Here is a 25,391-nt window from a genome sequence, read left to right as displayed (position 1 = left end):
ATTATTGTTTCAACTGTCAAACATACATTTGAAGACCCCAGAGGAAAGAGAAAATGTATATTTGTCTCTCTTTTTACTCTTTCTGTTCTTTCTTCCTTTCTGATACGCCAAGATTTCTTCTTTTATTATTAACTTTCTGTTTAGAGAGCTACCTTTAGCTCTGTTGTTAGGGTATGCCTGCTGATAGAAATTTCTTAGTTTTCCTTCATCTGAGAATGCCTTGACTTCCCCTCTCATCCTTGAAGGATTTGCTCACTGGATATAGAATTCTGAGCTGACAGTTCTTTCATCCCTTGAAATATATGCCACTTTCTTCTGGCCTCCATGGTCTAATGAGAAATCCAATGTCATTTGAATTATTTTTTTTCCTCTGTAGGGAAGATTTCATCTCTCTCTCACTGCTTTCAGGAATTTTTCTGTGTCTTAGTTTACAGAAGTTTGACTATAATGTGTCTTGGCATAAATTTCTTTGGTTTATTGATTTTGGGATTTGCTGAGTTTCTTGAATCTGTTGATCTTTATCTTCTTTCCAATTTGGAAATTTTTCAGGCATTATTCAAGTACCTTTTTCAGCCTCATGCTCTTTCTACTCTCCTTCCAGGGCTCAAATGACACTCATATTTTGTTTTGTTACAGTTTTACAGTTCTTTGAGGCTCTTTTCTTTTTTTTAAGTCTATTTTCTCTGTTATGCAGAGTAAGTCATTTCTATTATTTTATCTTCAAGTTCGCTGATTTTCTTCTCCATCCATTTCATTCTGCCCACATATTGAGTTTTTATTTTGGTAACTATATTTTTATGTTCTAAAATTTTCATTTGGTTCTTTTTTATATCTTGTGTTTCTTTGCTAAGACTTTCTTTTTTTTATTTGCTTCAAGTATGTTCATAATTGTTCACTAAAGCATTACAATGATGGCTGCTTTAGAATCTTTGAAAGATAACTAATATCACTATTACCTTGAAGTTGATATCTATTCATTTTCTTTTGTCATTCAAGCTGAAGTTTTCCTGGTTGTTACTATGATGAAGGATTTTTAGTTAAAACCTGGGCATTTTTGGTATTATGTTATGAGACTCTGGACCTTATTTAAATTTTGTTTTAACTGGCCTTTTCTGAAATGACTTGGGCAAGGAGAAGGGGGCACTGCCTTCTTACTGCCAGATGCAGGTAATAGTCTAGGTTCCCTCCTTGGCCTTCTTTGACAAACAGTAGGAGGAGCTCTTCATTACTGCTGGGCAGGAGTGGTATTTCTGGCTCTCCGCAAGGCCTCCATTGATACCTTCCTGGCTGGGAGGGGCAGGAGTGCCTTATTACTACTCTCCACATGGACTCCACTGACTCTGCATGGAAAAATAGAGGGGTAGCCATACTACCCAGGACCACTGGGTAATGACAAAAGTTCTGACTCCCACTAGACCTCAGCTGACACCACCCCAGCAGAGGGGAGGAGGGGCATTTCTTTACCACCAGATGGACGTGGAAGTCCAGGCTCCCTACATGGGCTTTACTGACAGATCTGGGGGGAGGTGAAGTCTTGTTACCCACTGGCAGGGAGGACACTCCTAAGATGTCCCAGACTTGACAGGTTCATTTCCTGCCCAGACTTGGAGTCAATCATTTCTCCAAGGAGCCCTTGTTCCTTTTAGTATGAAATAGCATTTAGAGATCACAGTCTGGACCACTGGATTGTGACTTTCTAGGTCTTTTTAGTAAATAGAATTAGGAAATGTGATTTTTAAGAGGGGAAAAAAATCATAACACATAATGATGTTTCAAATTCCAATTTAAGATTATAGGATTTTATCTAAATTTTTCAATGATACATTTGTTTCTGCTTTCTCTTGAAAATCATGGATATAAACTTACTTATCAATTTATCTTATAAAATATACATTTAGCCAGGCACAGTCGTACACACCTATAATCCTAGCATTTTGGGAGGCCAAGGCAGGAGGATTGCTTGAGGATTGACTTTGAGCCCAGCCTGGGCAACATAGCAAAATCCTATCTCTACAAAAAAAAATACAAAATTCTTTGGGAGGCCAAGGCGGGTGGATCACAAGGTCAGGAGATCGAGACCATCCTGGCTAACACGGTGAAACCCCGTGTCTACTAAAAAATACAAAAAAAAAAATTAGCCAGGTGTGGTGGAAGGCGCCTGTAGTCCCAGCTACTCAGGAGGCTGAGGCGGGGGAATGGCATGAACCCAGGAGGCGGAGGTTGCAGTGAGCTGTGATCGCGCCACTGCACTCCAGCCTGGGCGACAGAGCGAGACTCTGTCTCAAAAAAAATAAAAAATAAAAAATAATTTAGCTGGACATGGTGACACATGCTTATAGTTCCAGCTACTCGAGGGGCTGAGGTGGGAGTTCAGTTGAGCCTGGGAGGTCGAGGCTGCAGTAAACCAAGATCATACCACTGCACTCCAGCCTGGGTGACAGAGTGAGACCCTGTCTCAAAATAAAATAAAATAAGTAAATTAATAAAATAGCTTCAAAATAGTAATATCAATATTCCTACTAACAGTAAGGCTACTGAGTCCTATTATCCATAAGCATGGTGAGGCCTCTGTGCTGTGTTCCAGCAGCTCCCCCAAATCCACATCTTATGCTCCCACCCTGCTGCCCTACCTTGAGCTACACCTTTGTCTAATAACCTTAGTGCCCTGCTCTTTGAAATGGCCTCTTAATTCCCTCTTGTGAGCAATATTAAAATTAGCTAGTAATCTCTTTTTCCTTCTCCCCTTTCCATCCTCTAATTTAAAATGATTTTATTTCCAGTTAATACCAGCTGAGTAGTCATCTCATGTACCCTTCCCCCATATTTCCTACTTGTATTTTATCTATATTGTCAGAGCTTATAGTATTAAGGTATCAGGACTTAATTTCCATCATGGAGTCTTAGTTTTACACTAAGACATATTGAATGCCCAACACCAATCCTTGCAATGGAGCTTCTCCAATCACTTCTGGGTTGTCTACAGTTCATTCTCTGGTGGATTTCTCAGGCAGGGATCATGGGAATGATATTCTCTGAGTATTCAAACATTCATAACCATTTATCTGTGACTTTTGAAGATCAGATACAATATTCTTGGCTTACATTTTCTTCACTTGACTATTTTAAATATGTTGCTCCATTGTTTCCTCATAAGGTATTCCTGTCCATGAAGCCCAACGCTGTATTTGTTATCTTTTGCTGCATAACAAATCAGCCCCAAACTTACCAACTTAAAACAATAAACATTTGTCATCTCGTGCTTTCTGTGGGTCACAAATTCGAAGGTGGCTTAGCTGAGTGGGGGTTCTGCTTCCTCTGGACCCTCCCCCACTCAGCCTTTGAATCTTCTGTCTTCTTTACTTCCAGTGTTGATAGCCTGCTTAGTTTGCAGTCTGCTCCCAGAAGTTTTTCTCAGAATGGGAATCTGCCCCTTTGGGGAGAGTCTTTTCATTAGGAATTTATGAGATCCTTAGTGGCTTCTGTTGGCACAGCACCTTCTATCAAGAGTCAGGCTCTGTGGAAGGCACAATCTAAGACTTGAGATTTGCATGTGGGAGGTTTCTTGGGGGCACTCTCAGGAACATCTGTGAAGAATAGGACAGCAGAGTTGGGCGGAGGGAGATGAACTGTGATGAGATGGCAACGGAGACTTCAGCTAATCGCACAGGAAGCTCTGGGGCTGGGTTGGCCCTTTGGAGTTGCCCCAGTTGCTGCTTGTTTGCCAGGCCTTTGTGCCCTGTATCAGCCAGTCTTTGGCATATTGCCTCCTTTGCCCACGGATTCTCTATGCCATCTCTATCCTTTATCACAGTTGCGTAAATAAATGGGTCAATTCTGAGCTTTCTCTTCTATTTCAGTGGTCAATGTGTCTTTCCCAGCATCATTGCCACTCTGTCTATTACTACAGCTTCCTGATAAGGCTTGTCATCTGGTAGGGCAATACCCTTCTTCTATTCCTTTTCATTAATGCTTTAATTTTGCCCTTCCATGTAAATTTTAGAATTTACATGGATCTTATTTTACATGGAGCTTATTAGCAGTGGTGTTCAAATATTTACATGGAGCTTATTAGCAGTGGTGTTCAAATAACTAAAAATGCGGATCCTGAAGAAGGGTTACCTAACAAAACAGATTTTTGATACCAATAAATCAGGTTGTAGAAGAAGTAAATGCTTTTTAAAACTTAATTTTGCTGTGTCTTATAAATACACATACACACTAGGATTGCCAGATTTAGGAGAAAAAAATACAGGCTGTCTAGTTAAATTTGAATTTCAGATAAATAACAAATATTTTTTAGTATGTCTCAAATATTACACTGGACATATTTATACTAAAAAGTTACTCATTGTTTATCTGAAATTCAAATTTAACTAGGCATCTTGTATTTTATCTGGCAGCCCTAATACACATTCACACACATGTGCACACATATACGTACTTAATACTATTTTACCTCTTTTTTTCCCCTGGATCCTCTGTTTATGAGACCACACCCTTGCTTAATGTAAAATTGCTAACCACAATATTGTTTAAGAATGAATTATCACTCAAGGTAGATAATGGAGTTCTGAAATTTTGTCATGGGGAAGAAAAGGAAAAGAGTGTATATTAGTTTTAAAACAAGAAGAAAACATATTTCCACAGGTGAAATGCCCAGGCTGAAATGGAGCAAAATAAAGATCGTGTATCCCCACAGGCTCAGAGCTCAGCCCTACTTCTGACACCTCTCCAAAGGGCCCCACTCTTTGAAATCCAGAAAGTATTTGTACAAGTCTCAGCCTCAGGCAGGAGCAGGAGTTTTATAAAATCAGTGAGCAGACCCACTTAGAGCTGCAGGGAGATTTCTAGCGAGACCAACAGGATTCCCTTTCTCCCCTCGAGCAGATCTTGCGGAAGCTGAAGGGCTATGATTCCTACAACACCCTGCTGCTGCCTCCCCGCAACCCTGGGGAGAAGCTGCCCCCAGAACTGTACGAGTACTTCAAAGAGATAAAGAAGTCAAAAGAGGAGCAGATGAGGGCGAAATATCTGGAGAATCTGGCACAGGAGAATGGTGAGAACTCAACGTGGAGAACACCTCGTGCTAACCATTGCCTTTGCCCCTCTGAATTACCCCTGCTCTGGGACCAACCTGTTTCTGAGTACCTGCCAGGTGCCAGGCAGGTGCTGCCTGCCTTGTGTATTTTATTTCTAACCCTTACAAAATGGGTCACATTATCCCCATTTTATGGATGCAGAGGCTGGAACACATTCTGCTGTCACTAGGGCCCAATTGGGGTAGTATGACCTAAAAACAGCTAATACAGATGGAAGAACACTTGCTGGATGCCACGCTGAGGGCTTTGGACGTACAGATGAGAAACTGAAGTGCAGAGAGGCCAGGTCCACAGTTTTAAGTGGCAGAATCAGGATTCCAGCCCAGGGCTCTCTGACTCCAGAGTCCATGATGGTAACCACTGCTTCCTATGGGTAGACCTAGGTAAGGCAAAGTAATGTGTCACACAAGGTAGAAACTGGTGCCCTAAAAGCAGGGGGTGGGCATTCACACAAGCACAAGACGAGCCCCTCCATAGTCCTCAGGCCAAACTCCAATCGCAGAGCTGTCCTGTGCTCTCAGAATTGTGCCCTTTCTGGCCCTCCACCCCTGAGTTATCCCATCATCTGCCCAGGGGCTCTTGTGTGCTTGGCCATAAAGGTTCCTCGCTGACTTGTGGGACTGTGTCACTTATGAGGATGCATCTTCTCTTTCCTGCTTCTCTGTAACCTCATCCTAGAAATGTACCCACCTTGTTTTTACTTGCTTTCATCTGTGTAACAGTCATACACGTAATTATTTTCTTCACACTGCCTCCACCACTAGCCAAGAAGTCCCCGTAAAGGCATTGATCAAATATTCCCCATGTGTAAAACTAGTGCATGGAACAGCAGTAGACCCAGTAGTGCCCAATAAATGGGTGCTATGTGAGTGAATGCATTAATGGATTGAATGAAGTTATTTTTGCTGCCCTTGGACCTGTCTCATTGTCCAGGAAATAGAAGCTAATCAGAGACCACTAGTTTGGCTTAAAAGGAGAAAATGAGAGAAGACAGCTGCCACCCACCCCGTCTCCTAGTCACGTTCCTTGAGTTTGCTAGGGCTGCCATTGCAAATACCACACACTGGGTGGCCTAACCAACAGAAGTTTCTTTTCTCCCAAATCTGAAGGCTAGAAGTCCAAGGCTGAGTGGCAGCAGGGTTGCTTTCTTCTGAATCCCATCTTGCAGTTGGCTGTCTTCTCCCTGTGTCTTCACCTGGTCTTCCTTCTGTGTGTGTCTGTGTCCTAATCTCCTCTCCTCATAAGGACACCAGTCCTACTGGATTGGGACCCACCCATGTGACCTCATCTTACCTTAATTACCTTTTCAAAGGTCCTATCTCCAAATGCAGTCACATTCTGAGATACTCGGGTGTTAGGACTTCCACATATGAATTGGGAAAGGACACCATTAAGCCCATCACAAGGACCCACTGTGTTGCAAGCACTGAGCTAAAGTGGTGGGAAAAAAAAATTAGTGAAAAAAGTGCCGGGGAAAAAAAAATCAGAAAACGCAATGAATCCCTACCTTTGAGAGCTCACAGTCATGAAGAGAGTGTGAGGAGAGACACACCATCAGAGAGACTGCCCAGCAGCCCAAGGCAGGGCGGCAAGGGCTGCAATGTACAAAGGACCTCCCAAAGGCAGAGAAGGCCTTGGTGCTCCCCTTGTCCTCACACACCATGATTGCGGGCTCCCTTACCCATCTGGCCCAATGGAAGGTGATCTAAGCCAGGATCAGTGGATGCAGAGGGAACCCAGAAAGGCACACGCCCTGCTTCTCACCAGTGCCTCTCTGATGAGCTTTGTCTACTCGCTGTGCTCTCACGCTATAGATCATCCTTCTCTGCTTCCCTTCCTTCCAGGGAAGGCCCACAGCCCCAAGTCACAGGACCACAATTCATGAGAGAGCTGCAACCCCTCAGGCTCAATTTCTACCTTGTATGACAAAGGGAATGTCTTGCCCTGTAGTAGAGGGGGATCACCTCATACAGTCACAGCCCATTGCACCCCTGAAATGCTATAGAACAATGGGCAATCAATGAGGAAGGTGTTGGGCCAACGAAAGGATAGCTGTCCCTAACAATGACACAGGAAATGGTCATGATAAATTAAAAGGGAAAGCAGGCTACACATCAGTATGTACAATATAACCCCAAGCTTAGTTTCAAACAATTAAAAATTAAAAATCTGAGAGGTTGCAGCTCTCCTGTGCTGGTATGATAAAATTTGGTACAATTTCTCTGTCACCATTTCTTTGTCTATCGCCAACTCTTTTTGTAGTTGAATTCCATCATTTTTGGCTCTTCTGAGTTTTCCACATTTTCTAAGCAAATGTATAATTTTAGTTGCTAAACAAATGTTAAAATGTAGAAACACTGTGCACAGAGAGACTGAGGAATAGCCGACTGACTGCAGTTCTTGTTTATTTGGGTTGAATGGTCCAGGGTGATGGGAGCCCGTATGGTGAATCTCTTCTTCATCTTTTTTTTCCTTTTCTGCCTTCATCTCCCTTGTCCCCCTCCCAACTCTTCCCCTGGTGTTTTCATCCTTTGCTACCTGGCAGAAGAGGAAGATATAACCTCATCAGATCAGGGAACCTCCAATAGCACGAAGAGGACATCGCTGAGCCGAGGGATCTCTGTCACATCCAACCTGGAAGAATGGCATGCCCTGTTGGTCGAGTCCAAAACCTACCTAGAGGAAGAGGAGGATGAGGAAAGCCTGGAAAAAATCATTTTCCAAAGTAACCGAGCATTTTAATGTTTTGATACTAGTTCTCTCCAAGCAGAAATAGGAAGACAATATTCAGTACCTTGTCACTTTCTCCAAGCCTCCTAGTATGGCTCCTAGCCCATCCTGCCCTGCCCACCACAGCTGCCCTCCGGAGAAGCTCTGATCTGCCACTCACAGTAGGATACAAGCTTGAGAGTTGGCTGATGAGCTTAGCATGTAATACATTCTTGGCACAGTAATTTGTGTTTTAACTAGACTAAATGAAGGCCTGAATCTTTCCTGCTAAGATTCCGGCAGACTGGGAGGTGTTTAGAGAAACATTATGGGGATGGGGGACATTCTCCCCAGTGTCCCCCTAGTTGGGCCATTAGAGAGCTCTTCTCTTGACCTCCCAGCATTATGGCCCCATTTTCTGGCATTTATTTTCCCCAAGTTTTACAAGATGTTGGAACCATATTCAGAAAATTAGATTCAGTGAAACTGGGTTCATGGGGGCCATTTGCTGGTCATTATAAACCATGATAAGGCATAAGCAACCTTGTCCTGTGCCCACCCCCAGAATAGGAATCATGGGTGAGGCTCAGGAGATCTTTAGGGAGCTAAGTCATCATTCATAGCCCTCATCAACCAGGTGAGTAAATGAAGTCAGGAACATGTAATGGCAAAACTGAGATTAAAGACAGAAATTTCTGGCTCCATGCCTCATATTTAATCCACCCTGGCTATGTTGATGGGCCCCCAAGTGGTTCCTGGTCTCTCTGAGCAGCCCTCCCCACCCCATACACCCTGACTTTGCTCCCCATGCCTGGGCTCCTCCAGGGCTGACCCTGGACATCCCACAGAGAAGAAAGCATACCACAATGCTTAGGATGAAAAAACATGAAAACCATCTAAATGCCCATCAGTAGGGAACTAGTGAAATTGTGACAAAGCCATACAGTGGGAGTTATTTAGCAGCTATTTAAAAAGAATGAGCTAGGCCGGGCAAGGTGGCTCACGCCTGTAATTCCAGCACTTTGGGAGGCCAAGGCAGGTGGATCATGAGGTCAGGAGTTCGAGACCATCCTGGCTAACACGATGAAACCCTGTCTGTACTAAAAATACAAAAAATTAGCCGGGCATGGTGGCACATGCCTGTAGTCCCAGCTACTTGGGAGGCTGAGGCAGGAGAATCACTTGAACCCGGGAGGCAGAGGTTGCAGTGAGCCAAGATTGTGCCATTGCACTCTAGCCTGGCAACAGAGCGAGATGCCATCTCAAGAAAAAAAAGAAAAACAGAATGAGCTAGACCTGTATTTAAGTAAATGGAAAGATGTCCAAGATATATTATGTGAAAAGCAAGTTACAGAGCAAAATTCAGAGTGTCATCCTAGTTTTGTTATTAAAACACTGAATGTATTTGGGATGACTATATGTATCTGGCTGCACACTACCCTACAATTAATACACATATGATCCTGCAGCTTGCTTTTTTCTAGACGTTCCTCTAGGCCAATGCATTTGATAAATCAAGGTTTGGCAAACTTTTCCCATAAAAGGCCAGATAGTAAATATTTGGGGCTTTGAAGGCTATACAGTCTCTGCCGAAACTACTCAACCCTGCCTTTGGAGGGTGGCTGTGATGACAAAGACAATATGTAATCAAAGGACGTGGCTATGTTCCAATACAACTTGATTTATGAAAACAAGCAGCAGGACAGATTTGGCCTGTGGGCTATAGTTGACTAGTCTGTGATACCGAAGTCATCATTTTAATAGCTGCTGTGTATTGGTTCCATAATATGAATTTACCATCATTTATTCAGCCATTTCCCTTAATGCTGCAGATTTCACTAGTTTCTAATATTTTGCACTGTAAGCCATCCTCCTCTCCACACAAATGTCCTTTCTACTTTTCAGCAAGAGAGATTCCCCAAAATGAAAGTGGGGTCAAAAAATCTGTTTTTTTATTTTAGTAGCTAAAAACAAATTATTAGCCCAAAAGGGCCTTCTCGTACACTACAAGTGGGGACTGCTGCAATATTTGCCATTTAAAAAAACAGCATTTAAAAAGAAATATCCATTCCCATTTCCATCAGTACCCATGTAAATTCCGGCTGGGTAGCATGCATGCCATGTGTGCACACACATATATTTTAAATTTGCAGCTGACAAGCTTCAGAGCATTGACAGCCACTCCATGGAGGAAGTTGGAGAGGTGGAAAACAACCCAGTGAGCAAAGCAATCGCTCGCCACCTGGGCATTGACATTTCTGCAGAAGGCCGCCTGGCCAAGAACCGGAAAGGCATCGCCATTATCATTCACGGGACACCCTTGTCAGGTAGGCAACAATTCTGAGGGGAGGTTAAGACCAGCAGTGCCATGTCTTCTCTGTAAACTCTGCGGCTTCCAGAGTGGCAACATCAGCTGTGTGGTCATGGCAAATACTAGTGACTTTATTTGAGGAACTGCATAGGGTAGTGAATATACATTAATAGCTGTGTGCCTTTGGGAAAATTAACTAAATTGTCTGTACTCAGTTTCCCTGTCCGTAAAGTGGTATTAACGCTATCTATTTTATAGGGTAGTCATGAGAATTTAATGAGAACATTTATATAAAATGCTTATCTCAATACTTGGCACATAGTAAATACTCAAATGAAAAGCTGTTGATGTTATCATTATTATTACTATGATGACTGTTGGCATTCACAATTATAACCATACCTGCAGTGTGAATCCTCATTGAAAAGAAACTTCCATCACATGCTAAATATTCTCAAGGAATATTTTCCTAACCATAAACCAGTCAAGGGGTGAGCCCTTGATAAAGAAAAGATTTTTTAACAAGAATCCTTTATTACCTCCAAAATTATATGTGCTAACTTCACCATAAACCCAAAGGAGCAGAATCACCTACATTGGGGAAAAAAAAAATCTTATTTGTATAGTAATTTGCAGTTCACAGAGCTCCTTCCCATCCATTTGTCTATTTAAACTTCGTAACCACTCAGAAAAGAGAATTTGATTTCCCCTACCTTATGGGAAGCTAAGGTTCAGAGAAATTCAAGGACATCTGCCCAAGGTCACCCAGTTAGAAAGCAGCAGAGCAGAGGGATATTGGGAGGATGCCCTGCCACCTCTCTTAGCTTCAGCTTACTTGACGAAGGGCCATGAAATCTTGTTCTGACCCAATTACTATCATTCATACAGACAACATTTATGGAGCATTTTTGATGTTCTAATCACTGAGAGGTCCAGGAATCTAAAAATGTCACAATTCATTACCCCTTCCTTTGAAGAACCTTTCCTTGAGAAGTTGTAAACCAGGACCTAAAAAGTAGAAGGCCAGATGTGTGGGCAACAGGCAGAAATCAAACAAGGCAAGTAAGAACATAACTGGAAATGTTTTGAAGACCCCCTACACAAACACACCTGCAGAGGCTCAGGCCATTTTAGTGTTGCACTAAAAGGAATGTCGGAAGGATGGTTGATGGATCCATAGAAACTGCAGACAGCTGGAGAGTTAACACCAAAAAGGCACTGACCTGGAAAGAGCCACCAGCCCTGTTCTAGTGGAGGCTCAGTCACTTCTCATCTGCAGGTGAAAAGCCTATTAGAGTGTGAACTACAGTAATAACAAGCCTGACATTTTTATGGAACCTTACAGCTTTCACAGAATCTTCATGAAGAACAGCTTAACAGCCTATGTCAAAATCAGACTGATCAATATAAGTTATTTTTCCCCTTTTGTTTGTGGTGAAGTTAGAACATACAACTTTTGAAGGCAATAAGAGACTCTTTTGTTTATAATCCATATACTTAAGGATTATCCCCAAAATGTTAAATTGCTGACCTCAGAGAGGGGATTAAGAAGGAGAGGGAAGACACCTCATTTGGAACGTATACATCTCTGAATTGTTTGAATTGTATTCTTTCCGTAATTTAAAAATATTAAAATATTAGAGAAAAAAATCCAAGACATTAAATTATTTAAAAAGAGAAAGAAATATATGTGCAGACTCTGACCTGACAATGTTACTTCTAAAATTTTCTTAGGAAAAATAATTAATGATGTGGACAAGATGAACTGCTTGAATGTTCACTGCAGCACTGTATGCTGTAATAGAAACTCGGGAGCAATTACAACATTCAATATGGGGGACTGGTTAATCAGGCCACAGTACATTTATATGGTGAATTTTATTGCCATTAAAAACAGTGTCTTGTACACCCATGTTCATAGCAGCATTAATCACAATAGCCAAAAGGTGGAAACAATCCAAATGGCCATCAGTGGCTGAATGGAAAAAACAAAATATGGTATGATGCAATGCTATTCAGCCTTGACAAGGAAGGAAATGGACAGGGTGTGGTGGCTCACGCCTGTAATCCCAGCACTTTGGGAGGCTGAGGTGGGTAGATCATGAAGTCAGGAGTTCAAGACCAGCCTGGCCAACATGGTGAAACCCTGTCTCTACTAAAAATACAAAAATTAGCTGGGCGTGGTAGCAGGCGCCTGTAATCCCAGCTACTTAGGAGGCTGAGGCAGGAGAATCATTTGAACCCGGGAGGCGGAGGTTGCAGTGAGCCAAGATCGTGCCATTGCACTCCAGCCTGGGCTACAGGGCGAGACTCCATCTCAAAAAAAAAAAAAAAAAAAAATAGGAAGGAAATTCTGACGCATGCTACAACACGGAAGAACCTTGAGGACCTTATGCAAGGTGAAATAGGACAGTCACAAAAGGACAAACACTGTATGACTCCACTTAGAGGAGGTACCCAGACTGGTCAAATTCATAGAGCTAGAAAGAGAAACAGAATGATGGTTTCCAAGGGGCTGGGAGGGTGGTGGGTACTGGGGAGTTATAGTTTAATGGGTACAGAGTTTCAGTTCGGGAAGATGACAACGTTCTGGAGGTGGATGGTGGTGATGGGGGCACAGCAGTGTGAATGTACTTAGAACCACTAAACCATATACTTATAAATGATTTAAGTGACAACTGTTATGTATATTTTACCAAAATAAAAACAGTGTCATACAAGTGTATTGAATTAATGGAAAGTTGTTCATGATATATCATTTTACATGAGAAAGGGTGCCATACTCATGGTGTGTAGTTAGTATTAGTGTCCCGTTGCTACTATAACAAGTGACCACAGACTTCATGGCTTCACATAATGCAAATTTATACTCTCATAGGTCTGGAGGACAGAAGTCTAAAATGGGTGAGCATGGCTATGTTCCTTCTTGGAGGATCTGGGGGACAATCCATTTTCTTGTCTCTTCTAGCTTCTAGAAATGTTGCCTGCAACCCTTGGTTCCTGGCCCCTTCCTCCTCCTTCCCAGCCATCAGCATAGCATCTCCCAGTCTCTCCTGCTACTTCCATGGTTGATTGACATGCTCTGACTCCAACCCTCCTGCTCTCCTCTCATGGGGACCCATTGCGCCCGGTTGGATAATCCAGGCTAACCCCCCATATCAAGATCTGTAAATTAATCACATCTGCAAAGTCTCTTTTACCCTAAAAGGTAACATATTTGCAGGTGGAAATCTTTGGAGGAGCCATTATTCAGCCTACCACATAACCTATTTTTTTTTATAAGAAATACAGTTACATGTGTACTTAGCGACCATAGGCTAACTGTACTATCCCTGAATGAGTGGATGATGGATTTTTTTTCTTTTCTCTTGTCTGTTATATCTGAATTGTCTGCTTTTTTTTTTGTAATGAAAGTACCTTGAAATGAGAAAAGAAATCAACACAAGTTATTCTTTAAAATAAAAAAGTTTTCCTATTAGAATCAGAGACAGGAGGAACTACAAAGTATTTTAAAGATCATCTGATAGAACCTGTTTCTTAAACAGACCCTGTGCAGTGGCTGACACCTGTAATCCCAGCACTTTGGGAGGCCAAGGCTGGTGGATCATTTGAGGTTAGGAGTTTGAGACCAGCCTGGCCAACATGGTGAAACCCCATCTCTACTAAAAATACAAAAAATTAACCAGATATGGTGGTGGGTGCCTGTAATCCCAGCTACTTGGGAGGCTGAGGCAGGAGAATCACTTGAAACCAGGAGGCGGAGGTTACAGTGAGCTGAGATCTCGCCACTGCACTCCAGCCTGGGTGACAGAGTGAGACTCCATCTCAAAAAAAGAGAAAAAAAGAATCTGTTTTTTAAACTGAGGGAAAACCCAGCGAGGATGCAGATTGCCACAGCACGCACGCATCAGTGGCAGGGTTAGAATCAGACCCACAGCCCTGACTCTAGGCTGAGGTCTTCCTTCTCTTTGCTGCTAACACCTCCAGCCACATGGGAAGGAGGCAGAGCACTCAGAGAGATCACTTTGCAGGGACCTCTGCTCCTGAGACCTTTTCTCTCTGGGACATTGAGCAAATGAGCACCATGAAATTCAACCCCCTGGTCTTTTTAATAGGAAAGTCAGCCAACGCCGTTAGCGTGGCCAAGTACTACAATGCAGCCTGCCTGAGCATCGACTCCATTGTGCTGGAAGCTGTGGCCAACAGCAACAACATCCCAGGGATCCGGGCCCGTGAGCTCTGCATCAGGGCTGCCATAGAGCAGTCCATGAAGGAAGGAGAGGAGACTGGTAAGAGCCCATTCTCTTGGGTTTTTGTGGTCAAGTCACCAACACCCCCACTGGCAACACCCATCTTCTCTGTGCCCCACTGAGCTCTCCTCCCACAGCCTGGTTGAAGTCTGCCCTACAGCATGCTGCCAACTTCATAGCCCAGAGGAGAATTCTCTTCACGAAGCATTCCTGGGTCTCCTGCCCTGCCTAATGCCAGCGTGCTCTTGCCACTGTGGGGACCAGGACAATGAATAAGACACAGCCCACACCTTTGGAAGTCTGACACCTGGTGGGGGAAGCAGACATGCGGTCACTCAGAGCAGAGGAAAATAATTTTGCAACAGAAATACCAGCTTCTTTGAAAGAGCGACTTTGGGATGAATGGGTTCCAACAAGGGTGATTTGGGAAGTTTTCAAGGAAATGGGTTTGAAGAAGCAAGAGAATATTAGTAGGCAAAGATGGGGACAAGGACATTCCAGACCAAAAAAGCAGGGAAACTGGTCATAAATTAGGGGTGGGAAGGCAGGTTGAGGCCAATCATTGTTGACCTTGAATGCCAAGATTAGGAATTTGAGTTTTATGTTCAAGGAAAAGAGCTATTGGGACAGTTTCACGCTATGGAGAAATGATCAGAAAATCACAATAGGAAGGTAGCCCTTGACTGTCATGTAAAGGAAGCGATAGTGAAGCTGCAGACAAATGGGCCTGGGCCGGCCAACCTGACAGCCACCTGCATGGTGGAGAATTGAAGGAGTGAGAGGGATTCAAGATGGCCACGCCCAGCATCCTAGCCACAGAAACCAGGAGAGAGTGATGTCATGTACCTAGATAGGGAACACAGGAGGAAGAAAAAGTTTGCTGGAGAAGAAAATAAATTGGGTTGGGTTTGGGGGAGGGGGGTTGTTTTCTTTCTTTCTTTCTTTCTTTCTTTCTTTTTTTTTTTTTTTTTTTTTTTGAGACAAGGTATCTCTCTGTCACCCAAGCTGGAGTACAGTGGCACCATCATAGCTCACTGCAGCCTCCTGGGCTCAAGCGATCCTCCCACATTCGCCTCCAGAGTAGCTGGGATTACAGACATGCACCACCATGCCTGGCTAATTTTTAGGGTCTCGCTATGTTGTCCAGGCTGGTCTCAAACTCCTGGCCTCAAGCAATCCTCCCAAAGTGCTGGGATTACAAGATTGAGCCACTGTGCCTAGCCTGAATTGAGTTTTGGAATCCCATAGTGGGGAGGTCTGGTGTGGCCTTCCTACAAAAAGTTGAGGATTCTGGCTCCATCAGGTTATTTGAGGACCTTCAGGGCAGGCGAGCAGCTGCTTGATGGGAAAATATACTAAACACCAAGCAGAGCGCCTGCTCAGAGGGGAAGCATTCCTATGTCAGTGCCCATGGCATGACGTCATCCCAAGAATGCTTCCAGCCTGCTAGTTGATAAAACTGGCTGGGACTTTCAGGGTTGTCCCCTCCCCTCAATACCTCTGCGTGGGACACTTAGGGAAATGGAAGATTCTTTGCTGGGAAGATAAGAGAAATAGCTCTTTAGTGAGAACCTCTGGCTATGCCCTAATGCTGGTTCTCTTAAATTTTTTATTTCCTTTTCTGTGAAATAGTCTACATTTCATAGTGATCTGTGGAGCCATGTTTATGTCCTGTGCCTAAGGGTGAATTTGAGTTCCTGGTCTGAGAAAATAACATCAAGCTAGAGACACAGCTGGGAGAGTCTTTCTCCATGAAACCACTAGGGTAGATGAAGCAGCCAGAAAAGCCCAGAATGAGCCAGGAGGAATGTTTGCTGGACGAGGCAGGTTAGGACCATGGGGAACACCTACATTTCAGGAGGGGTCGTGGGGAAGCCGGGAAGCAGAGACAGCAGAGCCAGGGTCACAGGGACTGTCAGGGAAGTCAAGGAAAGGGCCCCAGAACCTTAGGAAAGGGAGAAGCGAGGAGGAGTTTCACGTCCCTCAGAGCCCTGCTGGACAGGGAGCCTTCCTGCTGGCCTAATCTCACAGCCCACTTGTCTAGCTAACCTAATACTGATCTACCTCCTTTATTGTCTGCCCCGACCCCATGTAAGCTCTGGAGGCAGGGGCTTGTGTTAATTTTCCCCACTGTAGTCCCAGCACCTGGAAGAATGCCTGGCATAGTTGACACATAATAAAGATTCATAAAGGATTCATTGAATCAAGAAATGAACAGAATTAGAGACTGCCGGAAGCCCAAATAGAATGAGCCCTGAGTAGGAGGTGGCTGAATTTCCCAGTTGGGAGGTCCCTGGGGTCTTTGGATAGAGCCTTTGCAATGGAGGGGTTAGGCCCTCACATCTCTCCTGCATCTGTTGTCATTGTGGAGTTGGTAGGCTGGAATGAAGTGGTGGCAGTGAACCCGAACCTGCCTGTGCCATACAGTAGCCACTGGCCCTGGGGGCTGCTGAGCACGTGAACCCAGCTGGTCCAAACAGAGGTATGCGGTGAATGTACAGCACCCATGGGAACCCTGAAGATGTGATATAAAGAAAAGACTTGGAAATAACACAGTAGCAATTTTTATACATTACATGTTAAAATGATCACATTTTGTGTATATTGGGTTAAAATATGTCCCTAAAATTAATTTTTACCTTTTTAATGTGGCAACTAGAAATGTTTAAATTACATACATATGTGGTTCACATTATATGTCTATTGGACAGAACGGACTTCAGAGTGCCATCCCCACTGTCATTTTTTGTGATTCTAAGGTGACTTTTAATAAAAATTCACCCTCTCCTTATAGCCCAGGAGGCAGCTGTGGGTCAAAACGTCATAGGGCAAGGACGACTGAGCACTGACACCTTGGGCAAGTTAGCCTCCGAGATGACTCTGGTGGCCCCAGAAATTAAACCTGGAAAGAGTGTTCGTGGGAGCGTGGTGATCACCAAAAGCAAGGCAGACAGCCATGGCTCCGGGTCACAGAGGCAGCATCACTCACACCAGTCTGAAACACCACAGGTACAAATCAGGACTCTACCGCAGGAGGGCTGGGATCTTCCTCCTCCCCAGCATCCTGCAGCCAGATCAGTGCTCTTCATCCCTGCAGTGTTCTCGCCAGGCCAGCCTGAGCACTGTCCCTGCGCCCCTCCTTCTGAAAGGGGCATTCACCCAGCTGGTGCTCAGCAAGCATCTTTTATGCTGTAGGCACTGGCAAAGTGCAAATAAAGAAAGCAGAATCCCTGCACTAAGAGTCTGATGAAGGAGATAACCACATTTGCAAACATTTGCAATAAAGTGAAATTAGTTACAAAAGAAGTGTGAAAAGGGAATTAGGCTGAGCCACAGAAAATTGCCAAAATTCAATCCTTTTAGAACTCCATAACAGCAATTTCCTATGGCTCAACCTAAATTCTAAAGGAAGTTAAGGATGAAACCATTAATCTAAGTTGTGGGAGGGCTGCAGGGGGAGTCCTGAAACGTCAGAAAGAAGTTGCAGCATTTGAGCAATGCGCCAAGGAACTTAGCAGTCTCAGCCAACTGGCCGGTGCTGCTGAAGCCAGAGACAGTGGGTGCAGTGAGTAGTGAGTTGTAGGTGGAGAAGTGAAATCAAGTGAGTGTAGGCTTTTATGATGTTTGAAAGTGAAGGGAAAAAAATGAGAGAGTAGTAGAGGGGCAAAGCCAGGTCAGGAGAGTCCATTCTCAGAAAAGAAGTAGAAGCAGGTCTATAAAGAATGGAGCCCCTGGAGAAGTGTCATGTGGCGATCCACTCAAGAGGGAATGAGATCTTGGGAGGTAGTAGGAAGGGCAGAATTCAGCACAATTAAAGGAGAAGAGAACCGGCTTCCTTTGGGGTCAGTAAAGGTAAAAAACAGACACAGCTAAGGGTGGGAGAAGCCAAGTGGAGAATGGAGGTTGGAGAAGGCCTTGTTGAATGGTGCTATAATGCATGTAGGAGGCATGGTCTTTTGAGGGAAGCAACAAGGAGGCTGGGGCTGCAGAGCATGCTCGAGGGGAGTGGCAGAGCACTGCTTCCACTATGGTGTATAGAAGCAGAAATTGGTGATGGACAAGGAATAAATAGTTGGGAATGATCATGGCCCAACCAAGACTGGAAACTATAACTTCATAGTTGTGAAGTTTCTCTCTCTCTCTCTCTCTCTCTCTCTCTCTGTCTCTTTTCCCTAGAGTCAGGGTCTCACTGTGTCACCCAGGCTGGAGTACAGTGGCACAGTCCTTGTTCACTGCGGCCTTGAACTCCTGGGCTCAAGCAATCCTTCCACCCCAGCCTCCCAAGTAGCTGGGACTACAGGTATGTCCCACCATGCCTGGCTAATTTTTTAAATTTTTGTAGGGATGGGATCTCGCTGTGTTGCCCAGGCTGGTCTTGAACTCTTGGCCTCAAGGGATCCTCCTGGCTCTGCCTCTGCCTCCCAAAGCACTAGGATTACAGGCATGAACCACCACACCTGGGAAGATTTCTCTAAGTGGACCTGGCAGCTCCCATTCAGGAGTGGAGAGAGAAGAATGTCATCATTGAGGAGAGGGGGTGTGCTCTTATAACGAGGGGCAAGAGAGCTGAGGGTGCCATCAGTATGGGAGGCCCAGCCTCATTAGAGAAGGAATTAAGAAGAGAACATAGAATGGGAGAAACAGGAAGGGTTAAGGGTGGATCTCGTTATAGCCTGAGAGTGCTATAGGGACAGTGGGGGAGGTGGATGGAGCAGAAGTGAAAGTACTGGTAGGAGAGGAGGCCCATCCACTGGGAAGAGCAGATGGATGGAGAAGAGTTGTAGGTCTTCATGGGAAATGAGACCTGTGTATTGGATAGAGCAGGTGGGTGGAATAAAGATGTAGGTCCTTAGGCCGGGTGCAGTGGCTTTCACCTGTAATCCCAGCACTTCAGGAGGCTGTGGTGGGTGGATCACTTTAGGCCAGGAGTTCAAGGCCAGCCTGGCCAACGTGATGAAACCCCGTCTCTATTAAAAATAAAAAATAAAAAAATTAGCTGGGCTTAGTGGTGCACACCTGTAATCCCAGCTTCTCAAGAGGCTGAAGCACAAGAATCACTTGAACCCAGAAGGTGGAGGTTGCAGTGAGCCAAGATGGCACCACTGCACTCCAGCCTAGGCAACAGAGTAAGACTCCATCTCAAAAAAAGTACATAAAAAATAAAATTAATGATGTAGGTTCTTGTAGGAGAGGAGGCCCACATGTTAGATCAGGTAAGAGGATGGAGCAGAGGCAAAGGTCTTCAAGGGAGAGGAGACCTGCAGGTTGGTTGGAACAGCCCACAGGGCTGAACTTGTGCCAGGTGATATCTGATTGTCACTTCAGTCTTACGTTCTTCTGACACCGTGAAAACAGAAACCATTGATTCATTTTCTTCTGGAGCACTATCCTTTTCATCCTCTTTTCCAGGATCCAGTATAGTGTTCTTTACCCAAACGTTTATGGATGAACTAAAACTTATTTCTCTGTTACCATATAGGGTGTTATCAAGACTTATTTCCTTTGGTTTTGTTCTGTCCATCTGGACAGGGAAATAAAGCTTTTTAGAATTCTTCAAAGGCAATAGAACACCCCAATTCTGACTCCAAACTCCTTTCAGTAAGGTAACCTAAATATCACAGTAGAAATCAGAGCTCATAGACCGCATATGTGGCTGCCTGCACTGCCCCAGTGTGACAAGACTCAAATGATCTGGACAACAGTGTCCCCCTGTGAAAGCACTTACCCAGGGAGATGGCGATTGGTCTTCTTGAAGCTCTCATAAAGCATGAGTTTTCCAATGACTGATATTTCAGTCATGTTGCAAATGGGAAAAAATGTGTAAGTATATTATATAATGAAGATGTGGCCCATAAGCTCATTTATTTATAAATCACCTCTATCCAGGAAAGCACCAGTTAGAAATCCTGATCTTTTGGGTTTTTTTGTTTTTGTTTTTGTTTTTTTTATTATTATACTTTAAGTTTTAGGGTACATGTGCACAATGTGCAGGTTAGTTACATATGTATACCTGTGACATGCTGGTGTGCTGCACCCACTAACTCGTCATCTAGCATTAGGTATATCTCCCAGTGCTATCCCTACCCCCTCCCCCCACCCCACAACAGTCTCCAGAGTGTGAGGTTCCCCTTCCTGTGTCCATGTGTTCTCATTGTTCAATTCCCACCTATGAGTGAGAATATGCGGTGTTTGTTTTTTTGTTCTTGCGATAGTTTACTGAGAATGATGATTTCCAATTTCATCCATGTCCCTACAAAGGACATGAACTCATCATTTTTTATGGCTGCATAGTATTCCATGGTGTATATGTGCCACATTTTCTTAATCCAGTCTATCATTGTTGGACATTTGGGTTGGTTCCAAGTCTTTGCTATTGTGAATAGTGCCGCAATAAACATACGTATGCATGTGTCTTTATAGCAGTATGATTTATAGTCCTTTGGGTATATACCCAGTAATGGGATGGCTGGGTCAAATGGTATTTCTAGTTCTAGATCCCTGAGGAATCGCCACACTGACTTCCACAATGGTTGAACTAGTTTACAGTCCCACCAACAGTGTAAAAGTGTTCCTATTTCTCCACATCCTCTCCAGCACCTGTTGTTTCCTGACTTTTTAATGATTGCCATTCTAACTGGTGTGAGATGATATCTCATTGTGGTTTTGATTTGCATTTCTCTGATGGCCAGTGATGGTGAGCATTTTTTCATGTGTTTTTTGGCTGCATAAATGTCTTCTTTTGAGAAGTGTCTGTTCATGTCCTTTGCCCACTTTTTGATGGGGTTGTTTGTTTTTTTCTTGTAAATTTGTTTGAGTTCATTATAGATTCTGAATATTAGCCCTTTGTCAGACGAGTAGGTTGCAAAAATTTTCTCCCATTTTGTAGGCTGCCTGTTCACTCTGATGGTAGTTTCTTTTGCTGTGCAGAAGCTCTTTAGTTTAATTAGATCCCATTTGTCAATTGTGGCTTTTGTTGCCATTGCTTTTGGTGTTTTAGATATGAAGTCCTTGCCCATGCCTATGTCCTGAATGGTAATGCCTAGGTTTTTTTCTAGGGTTTTTATGGTTTTAGGTCTAACATTGAAGTCTTTAATCCATCTTGAATTGATTTTTGTATAAGGTGTAAGGAAGGGATCCAGTTTCAGCTTTCTACATATGGCTAGCCAGTTTTCCCAGCACCATTTATTAAATAGGGAATCCTTTCCCCATTTCTTGTTTTTCTCAGGTTTGTCAAAGATCAGATAGTTGTAGATATGCGGTGTTATTTCTGAGGGCTCTGTTCTGTTCCATTGATCTATATCTCTGTTTTGGTACCAGTACCATGCTGTTTTGGTTACTGTAGCCTTGTAGTATAGTTTGAAGTCAGGTAGCATGATGCCTCCAGCTTTGTTCTTTTGGCTTAGGATTGACTTGGCGATGCGGGCTCTTTTTTGGTTCCATATGAACTTTAAAGTAGTTTTTTCCAATTCTGTGAAGGAAGTCATTGGTAGCTTGATGGGGATGGCATTGAATCTATAAATTACTTTGGGCAGTATGGCCATTTTCACGATATTGATTCTTCCTACCCATGAGCATGGAATGTTCTTCCATTTGTTTGTATCCTCTTTAATTTCATTGAGCAGTGGTTTGTAGTTCTCCTTGAAGAGGTCCTTCATGTCCCTTGTAAGGTGGATTCCTAGGTATTTTATTCTCTTTGAAGCAATTGTGAATGGGAGTTCACTCATGGTTTGGCTCTCTGTTTGTCTGTTATTGGTGTATAAGAATGCTACCAGAGGTACAAGGAGGAACTGGTACCATTCCTTCTGAAACTATTCCAATCAATAGAAAAAGAGGGAATCCTCCCTAACTCATTTTATGAGGCCAGCATCATCCTGATACCAAAGCCGGGCAGAGACACAACCAAAAAAGAGACTTTTAGACCAATATCCTTGATGAACATTGATGCAAAAATCCTCAATAAAATACTGGCAAACTGAATCCAGCAGCACATCAAAAAGCTTTTCCACCATGATCAAGTGGGCTTCATCCCTGGGATGCAAGGCTGGTTCAATATACACAAATCAGTAAATGTAATCCAGCATATAAACAGAACCAAAGACAAAAACCACATGATTATCTCAATAGATGCAGAAAAGGCCTTTGACAAAATTCAACAACCCTTCATGCTAAAAACTCTCAATAAATTAGGTATTGATGGGACGTATCTCAAAATAATAAGAGCTATCTATGACAAACCCACAGCCAATATCATACTGAATGGGCAAAAACTGGAAGCATTCCCTTTGAAAACTGGCACAAGACAGGGATGCCCTCTCTCACCACTCCTATTCAACATAGTGTTGGAAGTTCTGGCCAGGGCAGTTAGGCAGGAGAAGGAAATAAAGGGTATTCAATTGGGAAAAGAGGAAGTCAAATTGTCCCTGTTTGTAGACGACATGATTGTATATCTAGAAAACCCCACTGTCTCAGCCCAAAATCTCCTTAAGCTGATAAGCAACTTCAGCGAAGTCTCAGGATACAAAATCAATGTACAAAAATCACAATCCTGATCTTTTGAATGATATTTAATCCAACACTCTTGCTTCTCAATTTCATGGCCTCCTCAGCTACTCACCTCCCTGACCACATCCTAGACATTGTTCATCACTACCCATAAACTCCAAGATCTCTCTATCACAATCCTGCTTTCCCACAGCCATCTTCTCACTTTACAGATGACTAACTCTGGTAAGCACCTGGCCCCATCGAAACCTCCAGTCCTCATCCTCACTACCTAGCACCCACCTTGTGCCCTCCCTATCCAGTCTGGATGCCATGTTCTGCCACCATAGCACCCCCTTGCAACTTGCCCTTCACCACACTCTCAAGCAAAGCTTCAACCCTGGCAAACCTAATCCTCCACCTACTCCATGCAGACCAGCTGAGCATAGCTGGGGAAGTCTCTCACCTCTCCTGAAGGATCTTAATTTAAATTTAAGACCACAGGTCTCCAATGGGCCCTTTGGTCTGGCTCAGCTCTGCATCTATTCAAGATGACTGCTTTATTGCTCTCATCACTCTCCTAGCCTCCAAAATATTTTCCTCTTCCTCATTCTCAGCCGATGATCTCTACTCTGATTTCACCAAGAAAGCTGCAGCAATCAGAAGACAATGAGCTCATCTTCCAGCCACCAAGTCTTCCAGCAGCCTCCATCTACACACAGGGCTGTGCCTTCTCGACAGCTGAGTGTCTGCCCTGCCTTCACCCAGGGCTGATCCCTGCACATGGGCACCCGGCCCCACCCCTTCTCTTATCCAATGGCTAAATTCCTGCAGTTGTCCCTTCTCTCCCATTTTCCCCCTACTCTACTTCTGTCAGCATCTATGCATGCTGTATTATTATTCCCATCATTAAAAATGCTTTCCCGTGATCCCACATCCCCCTCCGCCTATTACCTCCTCTCTCAGCTCCCCTCCTCTGCTGTTCCTCCAAAGAATTGCTGCATTGCCTGCCTCCTCGTCCTCACACCCACCCCCGTCCTCTGTTTCACTGCTTCCAGTGGGGCCTTTGTCCCCACCATTCCACGGCTGCTCTTCTCAAGGTCCTTCGCAGTCTTCACCTGGACAAATACAGAGGTCAGTTTTCTGTCTTCATCTCACATGACTTCTTGGCAGCTGATCACCCCCTCCTCTTGGAAACGCTTTCTTCGTGTGGCTTTCAGACACCACACTCCTCCACCTTCCCTTCTACCTCATTAGCAACTCCTTCCTCTACTTCCCCCGCTTCTCAATCTCCAAATTCCTAGTCATTGGAGTAGCCTGGGACAAAGTCTTCTACTACTCTCCTTTTTGTTTCCTACATTGTCTTTGCAGGCGATCTCACTCAGTTGCATTACTTAAATATTTAAATACCTTTAACATGCTTATGACTCTCGAAATTCTATTGCCAGCTCTAATTTCTTCCCGAGTGCAGGTTCATGTATCCTTTCAATCTCTCTCGAAGGGCTTAGAGGCATCTCAAAATGTTTATATCCAAAAAGTGATTCTTGCTTCCACTGCTCCCCAAAAATTGTTCTTCTCCCAGTCTTTCCTTTCTTAGTAAATAATTTCACCATTTTCCAGGTTGCTAAGGTCAAAACTCAAAGAATCATGTTTTGGTGACTCTTTCTTTATGTTCCATCCGAAGTCCTACTGGCCCTACTTCCAAAACATATCCTGTATGAGCCACTTCTCGCCACCACCATTTTCGTCTCAGTCACCACCACCATCCTCATCCCTGTTGCCATCATCTCCTGCCCTGACCACAGTGATATCTTCCTGTTTCCAGTCATGTCACCTCATGTGACGGGTAGGGTGGTCTTTTAAAAATAAAAATCAGGTTGGGTGCAATGGCTCATGCCTTTAATCCCAGCACTTTGGGAGGCCGAGGCAGGCAGATCACCTGAGGTCAGGAGTTCGAGACCAGCCTAGCCAACATGGCGAAACCCTGTCTCTACTAAAAATACAAAAATTAGCAAGGCATGGTGGTGCACACCTGTAATTCCAGCTACTCGGGAGACTGAGGCAGGAGAATCACTTAAACCCGAGAGGCGGAGGTTGCAGTGAGCCAAGATGGCACCATTGCACTCCAGCCTGGGCGACAGAGTGAGACTCCATCTCAAAAATATAATAAAATAAATATAAATCAGATTATTTGTCTGCTGAAACACACCAACTTCCCATAATACTTGGAATAAAATACAAATTGCTGACCATGGCCTACAAGGCCCTGCGTATTCTGGTCCTGGCGGTATGGTGTCTTTAACCTTCAGCCTGACTGTCTTCCCCATTGCTCACTCAGTTCCAGCCCCACTGGGCTCCATGTGCCCCCCAGATTCCCCGAGCACACTTGCGTTGAAAGAGCTTGCTGTCCACTCCCAGAAAGGCTCTGCTCCCAAGATCTTGTCTCATTCTTTCACGTAACCCAGGTAACATGAGCATCCTCTCTACATAGTCTTTCCCCAACCCTGTTATGGTTCCTTATTCCCTTACCTGGTTATTTCC

At 44.0% G+C, this 25,391-nt stretch overlaps 1 protein-coding gene across 1 annotated transcript in view; it reads left to right on the top strand.

Annotated features, from left to right (window-relative positions):
- Positions 1-25,391, top strand: part of HYDIN (HYDIN axonemal central pair apparatus protein) — a 421,455-nt gene that overhangs the window by 261,265 nt on the left and 134,799 nt on the right. The window contains exons 37-41 of the mRNA XM_055366388.2: positions 4,888-5,056; positions 7,645-7,824; positions 9,962-10,135; positions 14,235-14,408; positions 17,164-17,378. Coding sequence (XP_055222363.2) covers positions 4,888-5,056; positions 7,645-7,824; positions 9,962-10,135; positions 14,235-14,408; positions 17,164-17,378 — 912 coding nt within the window. The remainder of the gene's footprint in view (positions 1-4,887; positions 5,057-7,644; positions 7,825-9,961; positions 10,136-14,234; positions 14,409-17,163; positions 17,379-25,391) is intronic.

The sequence above is a fragment of the Gorilla gorilla genome, chromosome 18 (assembly GCF_029281585.2).
Source record: "Gorilla gorilla gorilla isolate KB3781 chromosome 18, NHGRI_mGorGor1-v2.1_pri, whole genome shotgun sequence".
NCBI lineage: Eukaryota > Metazoa > Chordata > Mammalia > Primates > Hominidae > Gorilla > Gorilla gorilla.
The sequence above is the reverse complement of the archived record's forward strand: the minus strand, read 5'-3'. Positions and strand labels throughout refer to the sequence as shown.